The sequence below is a fragment of the Streptopelia decaocto genome (assembly GCF_964273445.1).
Source record: "Streptopelia decaocto genome assembly, chromosome: 13".
Classification (NCBI taxonomy): domain Eukaryota; kingdom Metazoa; phylum Chordata; class Aves; order Columbiformes; family Columbidae; genus Streptopelia; species Streptopelia decaocto.
The window spans coordinates 16,054,421-16,078,878 of record NC_138668.1 but is presented as its reverse complement, the minus strand read 5'-3'; the positions used below and the strand labels follow the sequence as shown (position 1 = coordinate 16,078,878).

Sequence of the window (24,458 nt, the reverse complement as noted above, 5' to 3'; positions counted from 1 at the left end):
CCAACCATAAATTAGTGGAAAAAAGGTTATGTACTTATTCTATAGATATTAAATATTATACAAAGCTAAAATATTCTCTAAAGCTCAGCTATTGAAATAGAGTAACTCCAAGCAGAAATTAGCGCAAAAAAGTTGATATACTAATGAACGTTTCTATACAAGTATGTAAAGATTATATATGATAAAAGCATCAAGTATTAAAATACATGAACTGCAGACAAAAACGGGAAAAAAGTTAATATACTTGTTATATAAATATTAAATATTATACAAAGCTCAAACATTAGATGCAGCCCAAATATTAAAATATATCAACTCCAGACTAAACCTGGGGGAAAAAAAGTTTCCATACTTATAACATAACCAGTAAATCCTATACAAAGCTCAACCATTAACATCTATGAAGCGCAGGCTCCTCAGGTGCTGCAGCTCTTCTCCTCAGGACGAAATCGAAGTTGCCCCGGGTGTTCATGGCGTAGAACACGTTCGCCTTGGGTGGGATCGCCAGCTCTGCAAGAGAGGGAGCAGAGCGAGCGTTAACTGGCGCCCCACTCAGCGTCAGGGGTTTGTTCTCACCGGCAGCTGCGACAACGTGTCCACGGCGTTTCTGACGTCGCTTCGCGTGTTGCTCTTGCCGTCAAAACGCAGCAGAACCGTTCAAGCAGCAGCAGCAGAGTTCTGCTTCCCCACCTTTGTCCTCGCAGATGATCTGTACCAGCTCGTAATCCTCAGCCGAGCCGCACTGCAGGTTGTGCTTCTCCAGGGCTCTCTGGATGACAGCAGGAGCCTTCTCTTGGTTAGTCAGCTGCAAACACAGAGTTGCAAGGAGACGTTGGTAACTACGTCCTAGATTCTGCCAGATACTAAAACATGCTCTTTGTGACACCTGGTGGTTGATTTAGTTCAAGACAACAGACGCTGCTCTAGAAACGCAGCAGGAAATCACAGCCTCTGCTCTCCAGAGCACCCACTTGCAGAGGTGAGACCTTGTTCTCAGCAGCCGTCGAATCCACAGCAATAGCTGCCCCGGCTGCTGTTTGCTCACATCCATTCATCCACAGTCTCCTGTGCTAAACACTTTCTTGATGCCCTGCAAAGATTCTGGCCCTTGTAGCTGGGTTTGCTGGGGAAGGGGCACCTTGTGTCACAGTCACACAGCCCAGTGCTGAGCTGGACACACAACAGCCGGCGCTGGCAGAAGAGCAGGGGCAGCAAAGCCGGCACCTGCTCAGAGTGCTTCACTTGGCACTGTTGATCAAAGACAAGCTTCGATTTCAAGAGCAGAAACCTTGAGAGATGCTCTTTGCAAACCTCTCATTCATCCCCTGCTCCACAGGTTTTGATTTGTAACATTTGTCATTTTCCCTGTCAAGGAGGTTTGATCAGTGCATAGGTGTTTCCAAAACTAACAGCACCATTCAAGTCACCTGGGGTGAAAACATCACCCACCAGGATGCTCTTGTAGATGTTGCCACTTCTGTCCTCTTCTACGCTGGTCCGGATGATGCAGCTCTCTCCGTTCTGCTGGTTGTAAACTGGCAGGACTGGCGGCACTTCTTTTGTTGGAATGGGAGTCACGGAGTCGGGGCACTTCTTGGAGCACTTGTCATCAGACGGCAGCAAGGGGCGAGACGAGATCAAACACATTGATTACCATTTCATTGAAAAGATCCAAAAGCTAAAGATGACACTCTTCAGCACAACAGCCTTAACAAGGGCTTCAGCAACCCAGTGAAGGCAGTTTAGGTCAAGAGAGCAGAGTCTGTAGGACAAAGCTCCCTGGGAACGGAACCCAGCCCAGACAAGGCTTGGTCTGGGCAGTTCCTGGCAGCTCAAACCCCAGGGCTGGTGAGCTCTGACCTCACCTGCTTCTCCCTTGCTCAGCTGCTTCACCTGCCCCAGAATTAGGCTGGGCTGATGCAGATGAGCTTTCCCCCCAAAACTGCCTTTCCCAGAGCTCGGGTCCCTCCATTCCACCGCACGCAACGCTCTAGTCAAGACCCACAGGCTTGGGCGAGCGCCTGGGGCCGCCGGCAGCGTCAGCAGCCTCGCACAGGCTGTTTGTGCTGAACACAGCGCCCAGGCCCTACCTTGTGCTGAGGCTCCTCGGCAGTGTCGGTGGGAGGGACGACGGTGACCGTGCTGTCCCCAGAGCTCCCACCTGGAGCAGGTTTGGGCTGCGCGTTGACGGGTGCGCTGTGGGCGCTCACCCCCAAGCCCAGGAACGGCCTAGGGGAGAAAAGAAAGCACAACAGAGCTGGGCTGAGCAAAGCTGTCACTTGCCTCAACAAGCTGACCTGCTGCTGTGTTCTCCTATCTCGAGTGGCCTATTGTTTGCGTGGGTATAGCAAATTAGACTCTATCCTTATTTACTCTGTTTTGCTGCTGCAAATTTGAATTTGTAATCTAGCACTAAAATCCAGTGTTCTGGATCCCCAGCCAGGTTTGTCAGCTGGTGTTTGATTTATTCCAGTTCATATTCACACACCAAACCGTTATACTCACAGGCTGAATCTCTTTACCACGCTCTTCTGAGCTTTGGCCGGTGCGACACTCCTGTCAGCAGCTCCTTCAATTTCGCGTGAAAGCCGGAAACTGCAGAACAGGCAACACCATGAGTTAAATATCTCAGAGTGGCCGTATTTGAGAAGCCCTGGGTCATTCCCACGTCCCAGAGGGTGCATCCCCACAAGGAGCAGCGCAGCTCTGTGCGTGTGTGTTTCCACTCTCCGGGAGCAGCTCCTGGCAGCGCAGAGCTCAAGGCTGAGAGAACCTGAACCTGCCTGCGGGGCAAGAAAAGCTGCTTCGCCAGCCGGGCTGAGACCCTACCTCTCCTCATCACTTAAATGCCGCTGCCTCCTAAACCACTGCAGGAATTTCTCATCTGCTGACAAGCAATAGCTGTTACATGAGGACTGCAAGAGCTTAATTTGAGCGATTACTTCAAATTCCTAAGAAAACAAATAATAAAATAGGAATTCCAATTAGAAAAATAAAGCCAGTCTCGTTAATGTCCTACTCACACACAGCAACAGATCCAGGACAAACCGAGTTTGACCCGCAGGTCGGTTTCAGTTGAAGAAGTGACTATTTCAAGAAGCGCTGTTTCAAACAATGCAGCTCTGCAGCTCACCCTTCCCGCTCAGCCCTGCGTGGCCAGAGCGGCGCCCAGAGAGGAATCCCGCTCTGTACGGAGCTGGTTCTCAGGCACTAAGCAAGGGAAATAACTAGAGGTGCCTGTGATGACAGCAGAGCCTGATCCTCCCCGGCTCTGCACGTCATGCGCTCGCACTCACACACACCATCTGCAGTAACGTGAGCGGCTGTTGGATACGCCCGAGCACAGACAACAGGCCTCGCCAAGAGAACGCTCCAGCAGAGAGCGTCAGCAACTAACGATCACAGAACAGTCAACGTCCCACTCACCCTTCGCCGCTTCTCAAAGTTGATCAGGCCGCCCTGTTGGAAGGACAGAGAAGGGATCAGAGGAGAAGAGCACAGGCCCTGACCAAAGGCTTCTACAAAGACCTGTTTCCAGCTCTAGGATAAACCACAGCACTTGTGTCCCCGAGTCTAGTTTTCAAATAGATTCCTCTACTTTTAAGAACTGCACTAGAACCCAGTGGAAGACACAGGACCAGACACAGTGTCTGGAAGGGAGGGAGGATATGTACGATTCCAAAAACTGCCCCAAATTACCTCGAGATAGTCCTGAAGGGCTGTGTCCAGCATGACGAGGTCTGTGAGGAAGGTACCCAGGTAGGGTACCGTGCCTTGGGTGACTCCCTGCAAACGGGCAGAGCAATGGTGGATTAATTGACTGAGAAATAATAATCATACTATTTAGAATGCCAGAATACTCGTGTGCAAGCAAACAAAATACAACTCGTCTGCTTCACCAAACAGTGCTCTTGTAAATGATGCTTTCATGACATCATCCTTAGGATCTCAGCCAGCGGTTCATGTCTGTACAGAGCGGTATAAAGGCAAAGTGCTCACTCGTAACTCATCTGCGTCAAATCTCGCTGTGCGGCACCTCTCGCCCCAGCAGAAAAGCCTGGGATTTACAGACCCATCTTCCCCAAAGCACCGCATAAGGGAGTTCTTTGGTTAGGAACAGGGCTGAGCTCGGCTTTGGGTGAGATCACAAGCCTGGCAACTCAAGCTCATTCCCACCTTCATCAGCAGCTCCCTGCTCGTCGCAAAGTTGTCGCAGTCGGAGAATATTTCTGAAAGGTCTTCAAACATCAGCATTATGTCCCTGTACAGGAAAAGATTAAATCATTTAAGTTGTTTGTAAGCACTGTGAATCAGATCACGGTATTTTTTTTTTCTCAAGAATTGTTGACGGTTGAGCATATAAAAGATAAAAGCACCCAAACACATCCAGTGACAAACTGCACAGCCTTACTTTGGAACGCAGGCCCAGGTCTTCTTCAGGCGATAAACGGAGGTGGACTGCAAGGCAGAAACGACGGCTTTCAAAGACGAAAAGTTGTTCAGGATCCTGCATTGCTGTGAAAGGAGTGGTTAGAAACACAGGAGCATTAAACGTCAGCACCACCAACAGTCAGTGCTCTTCTGTCTGCCCCGCGTCCTGCTTGCTGCACATTCTCCCTGCTAAGCGGGCAGCTCCACAAAGACTGAGCATCAAAAATATCACTCCCCAACACCCCCCCTTCCCCTCCCAGCTCCACGGCACCCGCACAAGGAACGTTAAACAGTCGTGAATAAACGCTTTACACGTGCGATACGGATCCACTTCTCCAAGATCTTCACTCGTTGCTGGGTCTTTAATCCTTTGCTGTCCAGGACGGTGCTGACCACGCAGTTGGTGACGGCGTTGAACTGCGCGATGGTGGCTCTGATGCTCTGTGCCAGGTCTTTGTTCTCTTTCTTGTCCCTGCGGGACCAGATGCAGCCCAGGCAGTGGTGGGGCACAACGTTCTTGAAGAGTGTCTAGAGGGAAACAGAGCTGTCCAAGTCAGCCTGGATCGCTATTGCCCACAGGAAGAAATACAGGTTTACAGTACAAACTGCATCTGAAGCTAATATGGTATTAAAAGGGAAATATTGTTTTTCTTTTAGTTTAAAATATACACTTGGCTATAACTCTTGAGGCCTGATGCCCTGAAAGAACTGTCAGCTAAACAGTCCTGGCAAAATAAGAGACACCTTTCTACCACTTACATTATCAAGGGGAAAAATTTCTATATAATGATCTTTTTGAAAGAGATTGATACAAAGAAACCAAATCCGAGCACTACAGTTAAAAGTACTTATACATCTTCAGGTGAGGTAGCCTAAAATAGAGTCAAAATACGCTATTTCTGAGGGGTCAAATATTAAACTTTGCAAAAAAGGCCACACAGTCTACATTCACACTGTAAAAAAAAAAGACAAACACCTTCAGAAGAACTGAAGGAAAAGCCCAATCAATGAAGCGAGTTTGGATAACCAAGCAGAGCTGTGCTCTGTGTCCCAGCAACAGAGCGGTTCTCGAACGCCAGACTGACATTGATGTAAGTTAAAAAACAAACAGACAAACAAACAATTAGAAGCCCAGAACTATTTCCCCGAGCAGTTCAGGTAATACGTATGATCGACATACCGCGTCCATGTATGTCAGCTGTTCTGCCACCAGCTCTTCTTGGAACAACGAGAATTCTTCTGCACCGCTGAGCTCCAGTTCCTCTTCCTCGTCCAGGTTGCAGGGAGAAAGGCTGTGGAACGCGTCTGGCCAGCGTGGAAAACACCAGTCAGTGAATTTATACAGAACACAATTAATCCAAGCAGATATTTGAAAAATCACTACATCTAATAGCAGAACATGCCTGGTGTAACTGCCTCACTGTGCTGCATATTTTAGTGAGAAAGAGAAGGACCGGAAGATTGAATTGGCAAAGAGACTTTTCATGTCCCGGCACAGGAAGCTTTGTGCCCTGGATAAGGGGACGTGTCAGGCTTGACGCTGGGAGAACACCCAGACAGCAGAGAAAGGTACTTTACCATCATTCTCTAGTTCTTCTCTCTGGAACTGCTCCAGGAGGTTCTGCGCCCTCTTCTCCGGGTCAGAGCCGGGCATGTTCTTCTTCAGGTAACTCAGCACCTTCAGCAGACACAGGTAGTCGGGTGGCTCTTGGAAATCCTCGGCACATTGGTCGAGCCAGGCTTGTAAAATCGATGCCATCGCACTGTGAGCAAATTCAGAGAGAGCACATGGGTTGTACGCAGCAGGTATTGATGCAATCCTATGGATCTGTACCTAATATAACAACAGGAACACTGAGACATTCATTCCCCACGTGAAGGCAGTATGGACACTTCTGTGAGCAGAGAATTTAATTTGTTCTTTTTATGCAAGAAATATTATTACGATAATACTTCATAGGAAACTAAAGTCTGCTTCTTCAATTACACCTTGAGAAACCAGCGCAGTCATTCAAAATAATTAAAGATTTTCTCTGCGTTGTATTATTGGATGTGTTATGAGACAGCTGATACTCGGCCTTTACACAAGCTCCTGGAAGCACACAGGGCTGTGAATTGTCAAAGGAAACAACAGCTCTGCTGCCCACGTCCCGCTCCAGCACCGAACCCTGACTGGGGCTCGCTGGGCGCTGCAAAACCAAACTTACGTCCTGAGCACTGTGCTGGATTCGGGCGAATTCTGGTTTCCACATTCTTCACTGCCCGAGATCTCCAGGTTTCCGTATCTGGAAAAATGAGATGGCTGTTTAGAGGAACCGCTACTGACCAAAGCAAAATCCCAAATAGCGTAAGCCATATACAACTGGCATAAACACATACACATTGGCATATTCATATACAACTGGCATGAAGACAAGGGCTTCATGCTGGACAATTCCACGGTGGCTGGGGACGCTGAGGCAGAGATGAAGGCTTTGCACATGTCCCCGTGCACTGCAAAGCAAACCCAGACTAAACCAGGCAAACCCGTGGTGCCTCTGACAGGAGCGGCGCAGCCACAGCCATAGGGAGCTCAGCTGGGGACACTGAGCCCCGAGAGACCTGCGGGGAGAGCCCTGAGGCAGCTGGAACAGCTCCTTTCAAACCACACCTCGCACCTCCTTACGGACGGGTGAGGAGGAGTTCATGGCACATCTGAGTGTGAACATTTTAATGGCTGCTCAGAAAACACCACAAACCCATCAAACCCAGAACGGACTGCAAGACGGAACAAGTAGGAATCTATTCCAGGTGTGACTTTACGGCCCACACATATTCTGGTCTTTTTTGAAGGGAAAAGCTGTATTGATTTTCTTGTGTTGGTCCCAGTTTGGTTCCTTAGCGCTCAGACCACGCACACTTTCCCCACTCGGTGCTTAAGCTTTAATGAGAGTTGGGATGTGGGCAGCGTGCATTTACACGTGCTGTGTTTATGCTGAAATCCTGGATTTGGCAGGATTCTTGACCTCTGTCCATCAGGTTATTAACTCCATGTCCATTAAAGTAGGGGAAGAAATTCCTGTCAACGTCCCCCTGTCGTGTACAATAAATGATGGCTCAGTTTCCATTCTGTCCCGGCTCTTACCTGTCCAGGAGCAGCTCCAGGACTCTGCTGGTGGAAGCAAAGGCCCTGTACGTTGAGAGGAAGATGTTGATGTACGTAAAGTCATTATCTGCAAATGCTGTCAGAAGCGTCTCCACCAGCTTTTCCAAAGTTCCAGCTTTCAGGGCCCTGCTTTTGCACGTCTCATCCGGGCTGACAGTGTGTTCTGCAGGTAACTGGTCCCCTTCAGCCTACAAGTGGAAACAAAGACAAAGCACAAAACTCAGACAGGAGCCAGAGCCCCGACACAGCTTGCACAATGAAACACACATTCCATTCCACCTTTTCACAGCAATAGTCCATCTCTAGTTACTAAACAATTTTGTCAGTTTGGGCTCTCCAAATACCAAATGCTGTAGCAAATACTGGAGGACAATGAAGACATTTCTTATTTAAACAGGCAAGTGTTTCCAGTGCTTCAGCTGTAATCTCACGGTTGGCTTTTAAACTGACCATTCCCTCCTAACAGGGCCAACCATTCAAAAACCCCGGATGCTTTCTTAGCATCAAGAAGTTTAAGAAAGGTTTATTAGACTTCTTGCAGCATGAAAGATCTAAGTTCCTTCACTTACTGGTACCTCTACAAGAAGTTACTAAGCAAGATTTCAAGCTCCTCAGTATTTAAAGGAATTGGTAATAAAGCCCAACTCCCTCTAATTGAACAAAAACTTTAGATTACTTTCAACACGGGTTCTATGATATTTCCAGTTAGAGCTGCATTTCTCTCAGACACATCCAATGATTTACCAGCCAACGCTTTTCAGCAGAAAAGCCTCCAAATCACTCTGCAAATGCAGCATCACTAAGAACTCTTCCCTTGAGAATATGAACATGACCTGGCAAACTCCTTCTCCGTACGAGGAACAACACCCCTGGAACGGGAGAAAATTCTAATATTTCTCCTAGGAAAAACAGGAGGCAGAGGTGGGAAATCTGCTACTCAAAGTCTCTATACTACCAACCTGGACACTACACCAAAGCAAGTTCTTATATTATTGCCTTTGATCCTGAAGAGAATGTAGAAACATCGCAACATAACAGGAAAGTTCTACCCACCTCCTGACCCTCTGGCTCAAACTGCCACAGCTGCACTGATTGCAGTGAAGTGAGGACACTTGAATCAGCTGGGGACTTGGCCACTACACCAGCTTCACTTACCCCGAGCCATCTTGCTCCTTCGCTGTCAGGCTGCTGGATCTGCGCTCTTCCCAGGGTGTCACCGTCAACAGCGCCTTCTTGTGCTTCTTCAGCTCCATCCTCACTTGTGCTCTGCCAGGAAAGGGCCAAGAGAAACAAGTCAGAGAGAAAGGAACATGGTCCTTGCACAAGCGCAGGCTGCAGACACCAGCATGCCAACACCGGGATCTCACAACACCTCAACAATGCTCACTTAAGTTGCCACGTTTTAGCTGCCTTTAGTTACCTGGGGTTTTTTGACTTTTAACTGAGAGCACAAATTACTGCACAAGCCCATGAAAGAGGTAAGAATTAAACCAGAGAGTCCAGATCTCCTGAACCCCAGCACTAACAGCCGCTGCATTAACATGCTGATACATGTTGAGGAGCAAAGCACTAGAGAATTGACAACAGACGTAACAATTAACTTCAGAAATACATATTCTGGTCCCCCTGCAACCACATAATGTTTTTTCATCATACATACCACTTGAATAACTAAAGTTTCAGGGCTTTACTAACTACCACAGCCTTAAGCACAGCAACAACTCAATTAGAAAGGATTTGAGTGCAATGCAACCAAATCCTGATCTGGGGAAGCTGGGGTTTGGGGTTTTTTTGGGGGGTTGCTTTTCTGTTTGTTTTTACCTCCTTTATCTCTAAAATATCCCCTAGTCAGATAGAACTGTCTGCACACCAGTGACTTGCCTCTTGAATGCTCTGTGGAACCTCCACATCTTCCCCAGGTTGGTTCCTCGCATTCTCTTCCAGGCTCTGTGGAGTCTCTGTGTCTTCTTCAGCTGGCTTGCTTGGAGTCTCCTCTATGCACTCTGCAGCCTCCACGTGTTCCTCTCTTATCTTGCTTGGACTCTCCTCGTTGTGCTTTGGAGTCTCCATGTCTCCCTCTGTTACCTCGCTTAGAGTGTTCTCAATGCGCTCTCGAGTCTCTGCATCTTCCTCTGTTGTCTTGCTTGTAGTCTCGTCATCTTCCTCTCTTCTCTCGCTTAGAGTGTGCTCAATGTGCTCTGGAGTCTCCTCAATGGGCTCTGGAGTCTCCACATCTTCCTCTGTCTTGCTTAGAGCGTGTTCAATGCGCTCTGGAGTCTCCTCAATGTGCTCTGGACTCTCCACATCTTCCTTGGTTCGCTTGGTCAGAGTCTCCTCAAGGCTGTGCAGAGACTCCACATCTTCCTCGCGTGTCTTCCTCCTGGGTGTCCTCCTCCTTGGTCTCCTCCAACATCTCCAAACAGACAGGTTCCGGAAGGGGAAGTTCCGAGCCTGTTAGAAAACAACGGAAAGGCACTTTTGAATTGCAGATAGCAACACATTTACTTTTAATGTCCTTGCAAAAGTACCAGGACAAGATCATATGAACCCTGATCTTTAGGCACTATTACAATGCAAAAAACAGGTCGTATGACAGAATAATAGAATCATTTTGGCTGGAAGAGATCATCGAGTGCAACCGTTAAACCACCCCTGGCACTGCCCCATGTCCCTCAGAACCTCATCTACATGCCTTTTAAACCCCTCCAGGGATGGTGACTCCACCGCTGCCCTGGGCAGCCTGTTCCAATGTTGAATCACCCTTTCACAGAACCACAGAATCCCAGAGTGCCAGGGATGGGCAGAGACCTGGAAAGCTCATCCAGTGCAATCCCCCCATGGAGCAGGAACACCCAGATGAGGTTACACAGGAAGGTGTCCAGGCAGGTCTTGAATGCCTCCAGAGTAGGAGATTCCACAACCTCCCTGGGCAGCCTGGGCCAGGCTCTGCCACCCTCACTGAGAAGAAGTTTCTTCTCAAATTTAAGTGGAACCTTTTGTGTTCCAGTTTGTACCCATTGCCCCTTGTCCTGTCACTGGTTGTCACCCAGAAGAGCCTGGCTCCATCCTCCTGACACTCCCCCTTTCCATATTGATCCCTATGAATGAGTCACCCCTCAGCCTCCTCTTGTCCAGCTCCAGAGCCCCAGCTCCCTCAGCCTTTCCTCACACGGGAGATGCTCCACTCCCTCCAGCATCTTGGTGGCTGCGCTGGACTCTCTCCAGCAGTTCCCTGTCCTGCTGGAACTGAGGGGCCACAACTGGACACAAGATTCCAGGTGTGGTCTCCCCAGGGCAGAGCAGAGGGGCAGGAGAACCTCTCTGACCTACTGACCACCCCCTTCTAACCCACCCCAGGTACCATTGGCTTCCTGGCCACAAGGGCCCAGTGCTGGCTCATGGTCACCCTGCTGTCCCCAGGACCCCCAGGTCCCTTTCCCCTACGCTGCTCTCCAACGGGTCATTCCCCAGCTTATACTGGAACCTGGGGTTGTTCCTGCCCAGATTCAAGACTCTACACTTGCCCTTGTTCTATTTCATTGAAAGTTTCCCTGCCCAGCTCTCCAGCCTGTCCAGGTCTCTGATGGCAGCACAGCTTCCAGTGTCAGCCACTCCTCCCAGCTTGGTGTCACCAGCAAACTTGCTGACAGTCACTCTATTCCCTCCTCCAAATCGTTGACGAATATATTGAATAACACCGGCCCCAGCACTGCCCCCTGAGGCACTGCACTGGATACAGGCCCCAACTGGACTCTGCCCCATTGACCACGACTCTCTGGCTTCTTCCCTTCAGCCAGTTCCCAGTCACCTCACTACCCGATCATCTCCCTCCCATTTCCGTGAGGAATTGTTCCCAACAGCCAACCTGAGCCTCCCCCGGCACAGCTGGTGCCGTTTCCTCCCGTCCCGTCCCTTGTCCCCCGCAGCAGTCACCAACACCCTTCTCTCGGCACTCGGAGCTGCCCCCCCGGCCCCGTGTCCCCCGCAGCCCCGGCGGAGGGCGGGCGGCGGGGCCCGGCTCGCTCCTACCCGTCCGCAGCAGGGCCCGCAGCCGATCCCGCACATGGCGCTGTGTCCCGTCCGCAGGCGGGGCTGCTGCCGGCTCCGCCAGCCCCGCACTCCCGCTCTCTCGTTCTCTCTCTCCCGCTCGCCCCGACGGCAACGGCGGCAACGGCTCCGGCGGCACCGCGGCGCACGGACGCGGCCTCGCGGCAGCACGTGCCGCCCGCAGCCGGCCAATCGCAGCTCGCCGCCGCTCCGCGCGCGCCCCCTTGCCCCGCCCTCAGCCCGCCCGCGTGCCCTTCAGAAGCGGGACGTGTGCGAAGCGGGAGCGGCCGGCGCGTGCCGGTGTCGGTGCGGCGGGAGCAGCGCGTGTGTCAGCGCGGCTCTGGTTTCCAGCCCTTCCTCTCCTGACCGGTCGTGACCCACGGGAGCAGTTTCTCCATGAAGCGGCCCTGGTGCTCCTCACGGTTCTCCCCGCTGGGGGCTGGACAGGGAAGGGACAGACACGCTGCGGAGTTGTGTTTGACTTTGATTTCCCTGAGTAGGGCAGTAGCAATTTATTAAAAACCAGAAAGCCAGAGGCAGCTTAAATTCGGGGTCGGCTTTTGGCCAGGAGCAAAAATGCCGTGATGGAGACAATGGGGAAAAGGTGGAAACTCTCAGAGCACGGGGAAGTCTCCGAGGGGAAAAGAGATGAACGCAGACACTGGGGAGTGGGGAAAGTGGACATATTTATTATAGAAGCAGTAAAGGTTATGTAGAGATTGAATGTTACATAAACATCAAATATTTAAATACATTAACTCCAGACACAAATTAGTGGTAGAAAGTTTATCTATTTATTATAGAAACATTCAATATTATACAAAGCTCAAACATTATATAAAGACCAAACATTAAAATATACTAACTCCAGACAAGAACTGGTGGGAAAACGTTTCCATATTTATTATATAAATATTAAATATTAAATAAAGATTAAATAGAATACAAAATCAAACACTAAAATATATTAACTCCAGACAAAAATTAGTGGTCAAAAGTTATTCTATTTATTATAGAAACATTAAATACTATATAAAGATTAAATATCATATAAAGATCAAATATTATCTAGAGATCAATCATTAACATATACTAACTCCAGACAAGAATTGGTGGGAAAAAGTTCAAGTATTTATTCTATAAATATGAAATAAAGATTATGTATTATATAAAGCTCAAATATTAATGCCTATTAACTCCAGATCAAAAATAGTGGAAAAAAGTTGACATGCTTTTATAGAAACATTAAATAATAGATAAAGATTAAATATGGCATAAAGATCAAATACTCAACTACATTAACTCCAGACAAGAACTGGTGGAAAAAAGTTTATGTATGTATTCTAGAAATGTTACATCTATATAAAGACTAAATATTACATAAGGATCAAGTATTAAAATATTTTAACGCCAGACAAGAATTGGTGGGAAAAGAAGTTCACATATTTATTATATAAATAAAGATTATGTATTAAATAAAGGTTATGTATTATATAAAAGCTCTAATGTTAATATATATTAACTCAAGAGAAGAATTAGTGGAAAAAAAGTTACGTATTTATTACAGAGATGTTACATCTATGTAAACATTCAATATTACATGGGATCAAATATTAAAATATTTTAACGCCAGACAAGAATAGGTGGAAAAAAGTTCAAGTATTTATTAGATAAATATTAAATAAACATGATGTATTATATAAATATCAATTATTAATATCTATTAACTCCAGAAAAAAAGGGTGGAAAAAAAGTGTATCTATTTATTTTATATGTATATATAAATATTATATGATGCTCAAACACTATATACGGAACAAACATTAAAATATATTAACTCCAGACAAAAATTATTGGGTAAGATCTATGTACATATTAAATAAATATTAAATATTAGTTCGTTAAATACAAATATTAAAAATACTAAATATTAGTATATTAAAAAAATATTTAAAATATTAAATATTAGTACAATAAATTTAAAAATATTTCTACATTAAATAAAAATATTAAAATATTAAATAGTAGTACAATAAGTAAAAATATTCAAATACTAAATATTAGTACATTAAATTAAAATATCAAATCAATATTAAATATTAGTACATTAAATAAAATATTAAAATATTAAATATTAGTACATTAAATAAAAATATTAAAAATACTGAATATTAGTACATTAAATAAAAATATTAAATAAAGCTCAAATATTATATACAGATACAACATTTAAATATGTTAACTCCAACCAGAAATTAGTGGAAAAAAGGTTATGTACTTATTCTATAGATATTAAATATTATACAAAGCTAAAATATTCTCTAAAGCTCAGCTATTGAAATAGAGTAACTCCAAGCAGAAATTAGCGCAAAAATGGTTATATACTAATGAACGTTTCTATACAAGTATGTAAAGATTATATATGATAAAAGCATCAAGTATTAAAATACATGAACTGCAGACAAAAACGGGAAAAAAGTTAATATACTTGTTATATAAATATTCAATATTATACAAAGCTCAAACATTAGATGCAGCCCAAATATTAAAATATATCAACTCCAGACTAAACCTGGGGGAAAAAAAGTTTCCATACTTATAACATAACCAGTAAATCCTATACAAAGCTCAACCATTAACATCTATGAAGCGCAGGCTCCTCAGGTGCTGCAGCTCTTCTCCTCAGGACGAAATCGAAGTTGCCCCGGGTGTTCATGGCGTAGAACACGTTCGCCTTGGGTGGGATCGCCAGCTCTGCAAGAGAGGGAGCAGAGCGAGCGTTAACTGGCGCCCCGCTCAGCGTCAGGGGTTTGTTCTCACCGGCAGCTGTGACAACGTGTCCACGGCGTTTCTGACGTCGCTTCGCGTGTTGCTCTTGCCGTCAAAACGCAGCAGAACCGTTCAAGCAGCAGCAGCAGAGTTCTGCTTCCCCACCTTTGTCCTCGCAGATGATCTGTACCAGCTCGTAATCCTCAGCCGAGCCGCACTGCAGGTTGTGCTTCTCCAGGGCTCTCTGGATGACAGCAGGAGCCTTCTCTTGGTTAGTCAGCTGCAAACACAGAGTTGCAAGGAGACGTTGGTAACTACGTCCTAGATTCTGCCAGATACTAAAACATGCTCTTTGTGACACCTGGTGGTTGATTTAGTTCAAGACAACAGACGCTGCTCCAGAAACGCAGCAGGAAATCACAGCCTCTGCTCTCCAGAGCACCCACTTGCAGAGGTGAGACCTTGTTCTCAGCAGCCGTCGAATCCACAGCAATAGCTGCCCCGGCTGCTGTTTGCTCACATCCATTCATCCACAGTCTCCTGTGCTAAACACTTTCTTGATGCCCTGCAAAGATTCTGGCCCTTGTAGCTGGGTTTGCTGGGGAAGGGGCACCTTGTGTCACAGTCACACAGCCCAGTGCTGAGCTGGACACACAACAGCCGGCGCTGGCAGAAGAGCAGGGGCAGCAAAGCCGGCACCTGCTCAGAGTGCTTCACTTGGCACTGTTGATCAAAGACAAGCTTCGATTTCAAGAGCAGAAACCTTGAGAGATGCTCTTTGCAAACCTCTCATTCATCCCCTGCTCCACAGGTTTTGATTTGTAACATTTGTCATTTTCCCTGTCAAGGAGGTTTGATCAGTGCATAGGTGTTTCCAAAACTAACAGCACCATTCAAGTCACCTGGGGTGAAAACATCACCCACCAGGATGCTCTTGTAGATGTTGCCACTTCTGTCCTCTTCTACGCTGGTCCGGATGATGCAGCTCTCTCCGTTCTGCTGGTTGTAAACTGGCAGGACTGGCGGCACTTCTTTTGTTGGAATGGGAGTCACGGAGTCGGGGCACTTCTTGGAGCACTTGTCATCAGACGGCAGCAAGGGGCGAGACGAGATCAAACACATTGATTACCATTTCATTGAAAAGATCCAAAAGCTAAAGATGACACTCTTCAGCACAACAGCCTTAACAAGGGCTTCAGCAACCCAGTGAAGGCAGTTTAGGTCAAGAGAGCAGAGTCTGTAGGACAAAGCTCCCTGGGAACGGAACCCAGCCCAGACAAGGCTTGGTCTGGGCAGTTCCTGGCAGCTCAAACCCCAGGGCTGGCGAGCTCTGACCTCACCTGCTTCTCCCTTGCTCAGCTGCTCCACCTGCCCCAGAATTAGGCTGGGCTGATGCAGATGAGCTTTCCCCCCAAAACTGCCTTTCCCAGAGCTCGGGTCCCTCCATTCCACCGCACGCAACGCTCTAGCCAAGACCCACAGGCTTGGGCGAGCGCCTGGGGCCGCCGGCAGCGTCAGCAGCCTCGCACAGGCTGTTTGTGCTGAACACAGCGCCCAGGCCCTACCTTGTGCTGAGGCTCCTCGGCAGTGTCGGTGGGAGGGACGACGGTGACCGTGCTGTCCCCAGAGCTCCCACCTGGAGCAGGTTTGGGCTGCGCGTTGACGGGTGCGCTGTGGGCGCTCACCCCCAAGCCCAGGAACGGCCTAGGGGAGAAAAGAAAGCACAACAGAGCTGGGCTGAGCAAAGCTGTCACTTGCCTCAACAAGCTGACCTGCTGCTGTGTTCTCCTATCTCGAGTGGCCTATTGTTTGCGTGGGTATAGCAAATTAGACTCTATCCTTATTTACTCTGTTTTGCTGCTGCAAATTTGAATTTGTAATCTAGCACTAAAATCCAGTGTTCTGGATCCCCAGCCAGGTTTGTCAGCTGGTGTTTGATTTATTCCAGTTCATATTCACACACCAAACCGTTATACTCACAGGCTGAATCTCTTTACCACGCTCTTCTGAGCTTTGGCCGGTGCGACACTCCTGTCAGCAGCTCCTTCAATTTCGCGTGAAAGCCGGAAACTGCAGAACAGGCAACACCATGAGTTAAATATCTCAGAGTGGCCGTATTTGAGAAGCCCTGGGTCATTCCCACGTCCCAGAGGGTGCATCCCCACAAGGAGCAGCGCAGCTCTGTGCGTGTGTGTTTCCACTCTCCGGGAGCAGCTCCTGGCAGCGCAGAGCTCAAGGCTGAGAGAACCTGAACCTGCCTGCGGGGCAAGAAAAGCTGCTTCGCCAGCCGGGCTGAGACCCTACCTCTCCTCATCACTTAAATGCCGCTGCCTCCTAAACCACTGCAGGAATTTCTCATCTGCTGACAAGCAATAGCTGTTACATGAGGACTGCAAGAGCTTAATTTGAGCGATTACTTCAAATTCCTAAGAAAACAAATAATAAAATAGGAATTCCAATTAGAAAAATAAAGCCAGTCTCGTTAATGTCCTACTCACACACAGCAACAGATCCAGGACAAACCGAGTTTGACCCGCAGGTCGGTTTCAGTTGAAGAAGTGACTATTTCAAGAAGCGCTGTTTCAAACAATGCAGCTCTGCAGCTCACCCTTCCCGCTCAGCCCTGCGTGGCCAGAGCGGCGCCGAGAGAGGAATCCCGCTCTGTACGGAGCTGGTTCTCAGGCACTAAGCAAGGGAAATAACTAGAGGTGCCTGTGATGACAGCAGAGCCTGATCCTCCCCGGCTCTGCACGTCATGCGCTCGCACTCACACACACCATCTGCAGTAACGTGAGCGGCTGTTGGATACGCCCGAGCACAGACAACAGGCCTCGCCAAGAGAACGCTCCAGCAGAGAGCGTCAGCAACTAACGATCACAGAACAGTCAACGTCCCACTCACCCTTCGCCGCTTCTCAAAGTTGATCAGGCCGCCCTGTTGGAAGGACAGAGAAGGGATCAGAGGAGAAGAGCACAGGCCCTGACCAAAGGCTTCTACAAAGACCTGTTTCCAGCTCTAGGATAAACCACAGCACTTGTGTCCCCGAGTCTAGTTTTCAAATAGATTCCTCTACTTTTAAGAACTGCACTAGAACCCAGTGGAAGACACAGGACCAGACACAGTGTCTGGAAGGGAGGGAGGATATGTACGATTCCAAAAACTGCCCCAAATTACCTCGAGATAGTCCTGAAGGGCTGTGTCCAGCATGACGAGGTCTGTGAGGAAGGTACCCAGGTAGGGTACCGTGCCTTGGGTGACTCCCTGCAAACGGGCAGAGCAATGGTGGATTAATTGACTGAGAAATAATAATCATACTATTTAGAATGCCAGAATACTCGTGTGCAAGCAAACAAAATACAACTCGTCTGCTTCACCAAACAGTGCTCTTGTAAATGATGCTTTCATGACATCATCCTTAGGATCTCAGCCAGCGGTTCATGTCTGTACAGAGCGGTATAAAGGCAAAGTGCTCACTCGTAACTCATCTGCGTCAAATCTCGCTGTGCGGCACCTCTCGCCCCAGCAGAAAAGCCTGGGATTTACAGACCCATCTTCCCCAAAGCACCGCATAAGGGAGTTCTTTGGTTAGGAACAGGGCTGAGCTCGGCTTTGGGTGAGATCACAAGCCTGGCAACTCAAGCTCATTCCCACCTTCATCAGCAGCTCCCTGCTCGTCGCAAAGTTGTCGCAGTCGGAGAATATTTCTGAAAGGTCTTCAAACATCAGCATTATGTCCCTGTACAGGAAAAGATTAAATCATTTAAGTTGTTTGTAAGCACTGTGAATCAGATCACGGTATTTTTTTTTTCTCAAGAATTGTTGACGGTTGAGCATATAAAAGATAAAAGCACCCAAACACATCCAGTGACAAACTGCACAGCCTTACTTTGGAACGCAGGCCCAGGTCTTCTTCAGGCGATAAACGGAGGTGGACTGCAAGGCAGAAACGACGGCTTTCAAAGACGAAAAGTTGTTCAGGATCCTGCATTGCTGTGAAAGGAGTGGTTAGAAACACAGGAGCATTAAACGTCAGCACCACCAACAGTCAGTGCTCTTCTGTCTGCCCCGCGTCCTGCTTGCTGCACATTCTCCCTGCTAAGCGGGCAGCTCCACAAAGACTGAGCCTCAAAAATATCACTCCCCAACACCCCCCCTTCCCCTCCCAGCTCCACGGCACCCGCACAAGGAACGTTAAACAGTCGTGAATAAACGCTTTACACGTGCGATACGGATCCACTTCTCCAAGATCTTCGCTCGTTGCTGGGTCTTTAATCCTTTGCTGTCCAGGACGGTGCTGACCACGCAGTTGGTGACGGCGTTGAACTGCGCGATGGTGGCTCTGATGCTCTGTGCCAGGTCTTTGTTCTCTTTCTTGTCCCTGCGGGACCAGATGCAGCCCAGGCAGTGGTGGGGCACAACGTTCTTGAAGAGTGTCTAGAGGGAAACAGAGCTGTCCAAGTCAGCCTGGATCGCTATTGCCCACAGGAAGAAATACAGGTTTACAGTACAAACTGCATCTGAAGCTAATATGGTATTAAAAGGGAAATATTGTTTTTCTTTTAGTTTAAAATATACACTTGGCTATAACTCTTGAGGCCTGATGCCCTGAAAGAACTGTCAGCTAAACAGTCCTGGCAAAATAAGAGACACCTTTCTACCACTTACATTATCAAGGGGAAAAATTTCTATATAATGATCTTTTTGAAAGAGATTGATACAAAGAAACCAAATCCGAGCACTACAGTTAAAAGTACTTATACATCTTCAGGTGAGGTAGCCTAAAATAGAGTCAAAATACGCTATTTCTGAGGGGTCAAATATTAAACTTTGCAAAAAAGGCCACACAGTCTACATTCACACTGTAAAAAAAAAAGACAAACACCTTCAGAAGAACTGAAGGAAAAGCCCAATCAATGAAGCGAGTTTGGATAACCAAGCAGAGCTGTGCTCTGTGTCCCAGCAACAGAGCGGTTCTCGAACGCCAGACTGACATTGATGTAAGTTAAAAAACAAACAGACAAACAAACAATTAGAAGCCCAGAACTATTTCCCCGAGCAGTTCAGGTAATACGTATGATCGACATACCGCGTCCATGTATGTCAGCTGTTCTGCCACCAGCTCTTCTTGGAACAACGAGAATTCTTCTGCACCGCTGAGCTCCAGTTCCTCTTCCTCGTCCAGGTTGCAGGGAGAAAGGCTGTGGAACGCGTCTGGCCAGCGTGGAAAACACCAGTCAGTGAATTTATACAGAACACAATTAATCCAAGCAGATATTTGAAAAATCACTACATCTAATAGCAGAACATGCCTGGTGTAACTGCCTCACTGTGCTGCATATTTTAGTGAGAAAGAGAAGGACCGGAAGATTGAATTGGCAAAGAGACTTTTCATGTCCCGGCACAGGAAGCTTTGTGCCCTGGATAAGGGGACGTGTCAGGCTTGACGCTGGGAGAACACCCAGACAGCAGAGAAAGGTACTTTACCATCATTCTCTAGTTCTTCTCTCTGGAACTGCTCCAGGAGGTTCTGCGCCCTCTTCTCCGGGTCAGAGCCGGGCATGTTCTTCTTCAGGTAACTCAGCACCTTCAGCAGACACAGGTAGTCGGGTGGCTCTTGGAAATCCTCGGCACATTGGTCGAGCCAGGCTTGTAAAATCGATGCCATCGCACTGTGAGCAAATTCAGAGAGAGCACATGGGTTGTACGCAGCAGGTATTGATGCAATCCTATGGATCTGTACCTAATATAACAACAGGAACACTGAGACATTCATTCCCCACGTGAAGGCAGTATGGACACTTCTGTGAGCAGAGAATTTAATTTGTTCTTTTTATGCAAGAAATATTATTACGATAATACTTCATAGGAAACTAAAGTCTGCTTCTTCAATTACACCTTGAGAAACCAGCGCAGTCATTCAAAATAATTAAAGATTTTCTCTGCGTTGTATTATTGGATGTGTTATGAGACAGCTGATACTCGGCCTTTACACAAGCTCCTGGAAGCACACAGGGCTGTGAATTGTCAAAGGAAACAACAGCTCTGCTGCCCACGTCCCGCTCCAGCACCGAACCCTGACTGGGGCTCGCTGGGCGCTGCAAAACCAAACTTACGTCCTGAGCACTGTGCTGGATTCGGGCGAATTCTGGTTTCCACATTCTTCACTGCCCGAGATCTCCAGGTTTCCGTATCTGGAAAAATGAGATGGCTGTTTAGAGGAACCGCTACTGAGCAAAGGCAAAATCCCAAATAGCGTAAGCCATATACAGTTGGCACAAACATATACATATTGGCATATTCATATACAACTGGCATGAAGACAAGGGCTTCATGCTGGACAATTCCACGGTGGCTGGGGACGCTGAGGCAGAGATGAAGGCTTTGCACATGTCCCCGTGCACTGCAAAGCAAACCCAGACTAAACCAGGCAAACCCGTGGTGCCTCTGACAGGAGCGGCGCAGCCACAGCCATAGGGAGCTCAGCTGGGGACACTGAGCCCCGAGAGACCTGCGGGGAGAGCCCTGAGGCAGCTGGAACAGCTCCTTTCAAACCACACCTCGCACCTCCTTACGGACGGGTGAGGAGGAGTTCATGGCACATCTGAGTGTGAACATTTTAATGGCTGCTCAGAAAACACCACAAACCCATCAAACCCAGAACTGACTGCAAGACGGAACAAGTAGGAATCTATTCCAGGTGTGACTTTACGGCCCACACATATTCTGGTCTTTTTTGAAGGGAAAAGCTGTATTGATTTTCTTGTGTTGGTCCCAGTTTGGTTCCTTAGCGCTCAGACCACGCACACTTTCCCCACCTGGCACTTAAGCTTTAATGAGAGTTGGGATGTGGGCAGCGTGCATTTACACGTGCTGTGTTTATGCTGAAATCCTGAATTTGGCAGGATTCTTGACCTCTGTCCATCAGGTTATTAACTCCATGTCCATTAAAGTAGGGGAAGAAATTCCTGTCAACGTCCCCCTGTCGTGTACAATAAATGATGGTTCAGTTTCCATTCTGTCCCGGCTATTACCTGTCCAGGAGCAGCTCCAGGACTCTGCTGGTGGAAGCAAAGGCCCTGTACGTTGAGAGGAAGATGTTGATGTACGTAACGTCATTATCTGCAAATGCTGTCAGAAGCGTCTCCACCAGCTTTTCCAAAGTTCCAGCTTTCAGGGCCCTGCTTTTGCACGTCTCATCCGGGCTGACAGTGTGTTCTGCAGGTAACTGGTCCCCTTCAGCCTACAAGTGGAAACAAAGACAAAGCACAAAACTCAGACAGGAGCCAGAGCCCCGACACAGCTTGCACAATGAAACACACATTCCATTCCACCTTTTCACAGCAATAGTCCATCTCTAGTTACTAAACAATTTTGTCAGTTTGGGCTCTCCAAATACCAAATGCTGTAGCAAATACTGGAGGACAATGAAGACACTTCTTATTTAAACAGGCAAGTGTTTCCAGTGCTTAAGCTGTAATCTCACGGTTGGCTTTTAAACTGACCATTCCCTCCTAACAGGGCCAACCATTCAAAAACCCCGGATGCTTTCTTAGCATCAAGAAGTTTAAGAAAGGTTTATTAGACTTCTTGCAGCATGAAAGATCTGTTCCTTCACTTACTGGTACCTCTACAAGAAGTTACTAAGCAACATTTCAAGCTCCTCAGTATTTAAAGGAATTGGTAATAAAGCCCAACTCCCTCAAATTGAACAAAAACTTTAGATTACTTTCAACACGGGTTCTGTGATATTTCCAGTTAGAGCTGCATTTCTCTCAGACACATCCAATGATTTACCAGCCAACGCTTTTCAGCTGAAAAGCCTCCAAATCACTCTGCAAATGCAGCATCACTAAGAACTCTTCCCTTGAGAATATGAACATGACCTGGCAAACTCCTTCTCCGTACGAGGAACAACACCCCTGGAACGGGAGAAAATTCTAATATTTCTCCTAGGAAAAACAGGAGGCAGAGGTGGGAAATCTGCTACTCAAAGTCTCTATACTACCAACCTGGACACTACACCAAAGCAAGTTCTTATATTATTGCCTTTGATCCTGAAGAGAATGTAGAAACATCGCAACATAACATGAAAATTCTACCCACCTCCTGGCCCTCTGGCTCAAACTGCCACAGCTGCACTGATTGCAGTGAAGTGAGGACACTTGAATCAGCTGGGGACTTGGCCACTACACCAGCTTCACTTACCCCGAGCCATCTTGCTCCTTCGCTGTCAGGCTGCTGGATCTGCACTCTTCCCAGGGTGTCACCGTCAACAGCGCCTTCTTGTGCTTCTTCAGCTCCATCCTCAGTTGTGCTCTGCCAGGAAAGGGCCAAGAGAAACAAGTCAGAGAGAAAGGAACATGGTCCCTGCACAAGCGCAGGCTGCAGACACCAGCATGCCAACACCGGGATCTCACAACACCTCAACAACGCTCACTTAAGTTGCCACGTTTTAGCTGCCTTTAGTTACCTGGGGTTTTTTGACTTTTAACTGAGAGCACAAATTACTGCACAAGCCCATGAAAGAGGTAAGAATTAAACCAGAGAGTCCAGTACTCCTGAACCCCAGCACTAACAGCCGCTGCATTAACATGCTGATACATGTTGAGGAGCAAAGCACTAGAGGATTGACAACAGACGTAACAATTAACTTCAGAAATACATATTCTGGTCCCCCTGCAACCACATAATGTTTTTTCATCATACATACCACTTGAATAATTAAAGTTTCAGGGCTTTACTAACTACTACAGCCTTAAGCACAGCAACAACTCAATTAGAAAGGATTTGAGTGCAATGCAACCAAATCCTGATCTGGGGAAGCTGGAGTTTGGGGTTTTTTTTGGGGGGTTGCTTTTCTGTTTGTTTTTACCTCCTTTATCTCTAAAATATCCCCTAGTCAGATAGAACTGTCTGCACACCAGTGACTTGCCTCTTGAATGCTCTGTGGAACCTCCACATCTTCCCCAGGTTGGTTCCTCGCATTCTCTTCCAGGCTCTGTGGAGTCTCTGTGTCTTCTTCAGCTGGCTTGCTTGGAGTCTCCTCTATGCACTCTGCAGTCTCCACGTGTTCCTCTCTTATCTTGCTTGGACTCTCCTCGTTGTGCTCTGGAGTCTCCATGTCTCCCTCTGTTACCTCGCTTAGAGTGTTTTCAATGCGCTCTCGAGTCTCTGCATCTTCCTCTGTTGTCTTGCTTGTAGTCTCGTCATCTTCCTCTCTTCTCTCGCTTAGGGTGTGCTCAATGTGCTCTGGAGTCTCCTCAATGGGCTCTGGAGTCTCCACATCTTCCTCTGTCTTGCTTAGAGCGTGTTCAATGCGCTCTGGAGTCTCCTCAATGTGCTCTGGACTCTCCACATCTTCCTTGGTTGGCTTGGTCAGAGTCTCCTCAAGGCTGTGCAGAGACTCCACATCTTCCTCGCGTGTCTTCCTCCTGGGTGTCCTCCTCCTTGGTCTCCTCCAACATCTCCAAACAGACAGGTTCCGGAAGGGGAAGTTCCGAGCCTGTTAGAAAACAACGGAAAGGCACTTTTGAATTGCAGATAGCAACACATTTACTTTTAATGTCCTTGCAAAAGTACCAGGACAAGATCATATGAACCCTGATCTTTAGGCACTATTACAATGCAAAAAACAGGTCGTATGACAGAATAATAGAATCTTTTTGGCTGGAAGAGATCATCGAGTGCAACCGTTAAACCACCCCTGGCACTGCCCCATGTCCCTCAGAACCTCATCTACATGCCTTTTAAAGCCCTCCAGGGATGGTGACTCCACCGCTGCCCTGGGCAGCCTGTTCCAATGTTGAATCACCCTTTCACAGAACCACAGAATCCCAGAGTGCCAGGGATGGGCAGAGACCTGGAAAGCTCATCCAGTGCAATCCCCCCATGGAGCAGGAACACCCAGATGAGGTTACACAGGAAGGTGTCCAGGCAGGTCTTGAATGCCTCCAGAGTAGGAGATTCCACAACCTCCCTGGGCAGCCTGGGCCAGGCTCTGCCACCCTCACTGAGAAGAAGTTTCTTCTCAAATTTAAGTGGAACCTTTTGTGTTCCAGTTTGCACC

General features: G+C 47.5%; 2 protein-coding genes across 2 annotated transcripts; both read right to left on the bottom strand.

The window, feature by feature from the left end:
- Positions 1-391: 391 nt before the first annotated feature.
- On the bottom strand, positions 392-23,513 carry LOC309445706 (ral guanine nucleotide dissociation stimulator-like 1; the record flags this gene model as incomplete). Its single annotated transcript, XM_082064710.1, has 17 exons — positions 392-510; positions 691-805; positions 1,450-1,602; positions 2,091-2,229; positions 2,506-2,595; positions 2,830-2,951; positions 3,427-3,459; positions 3,700-3,786; positions 4,177-4,261; positions 4,412-4,515; positions 4,744-4,959; positions 5,612-5,736; positions 6,010-6,194; positions 6,639-6,716; positions 7,556-7,764; positions 22,598-22,708; positions 23,325-23,513. The coding sequence occupies 17 exons, from the start codon at positions 23,511-23,513 to the stop codon at positions 392-394; spliced, it is 2,160 nt and encodes a 719-aa protein (XP_081920836.1).
- LOC309445482 (ral guanine nucleotide dissociation stimulator-like 1) lies at positions 14,259-21,744 on the bottom strand (the record flags this gene model as incomplete). The annotated part of the gene is made up of 16 exons (XM_082064333.1): positions 14,259-14,377; positions 14,558-14,672; positions 15,317-15,469; positions 15,958-16,096; positions 16,373-16,462; positions 16,697-16,818; positions 17,294-17,326; positions 17,567-17,653; positions 18,044-18,128; positions 18,279-18,382; positions 18,611-18,826; positions 19,479-19,603; positions 19,877-20,061; positions 20,506-20,583; positions 21,424-21,632; positions 21,724-21,744. The coding sequence occupies 16 exons, from the start codon at positions 21,742-21,744 to the stop codon at positions 14,259-14,261; spliced, it is 1,881 nt and encodes a 626-aa protein (XP_081920459.1).
- Positions 23,514-24,458: the final 945 nt, after the last annotated feature.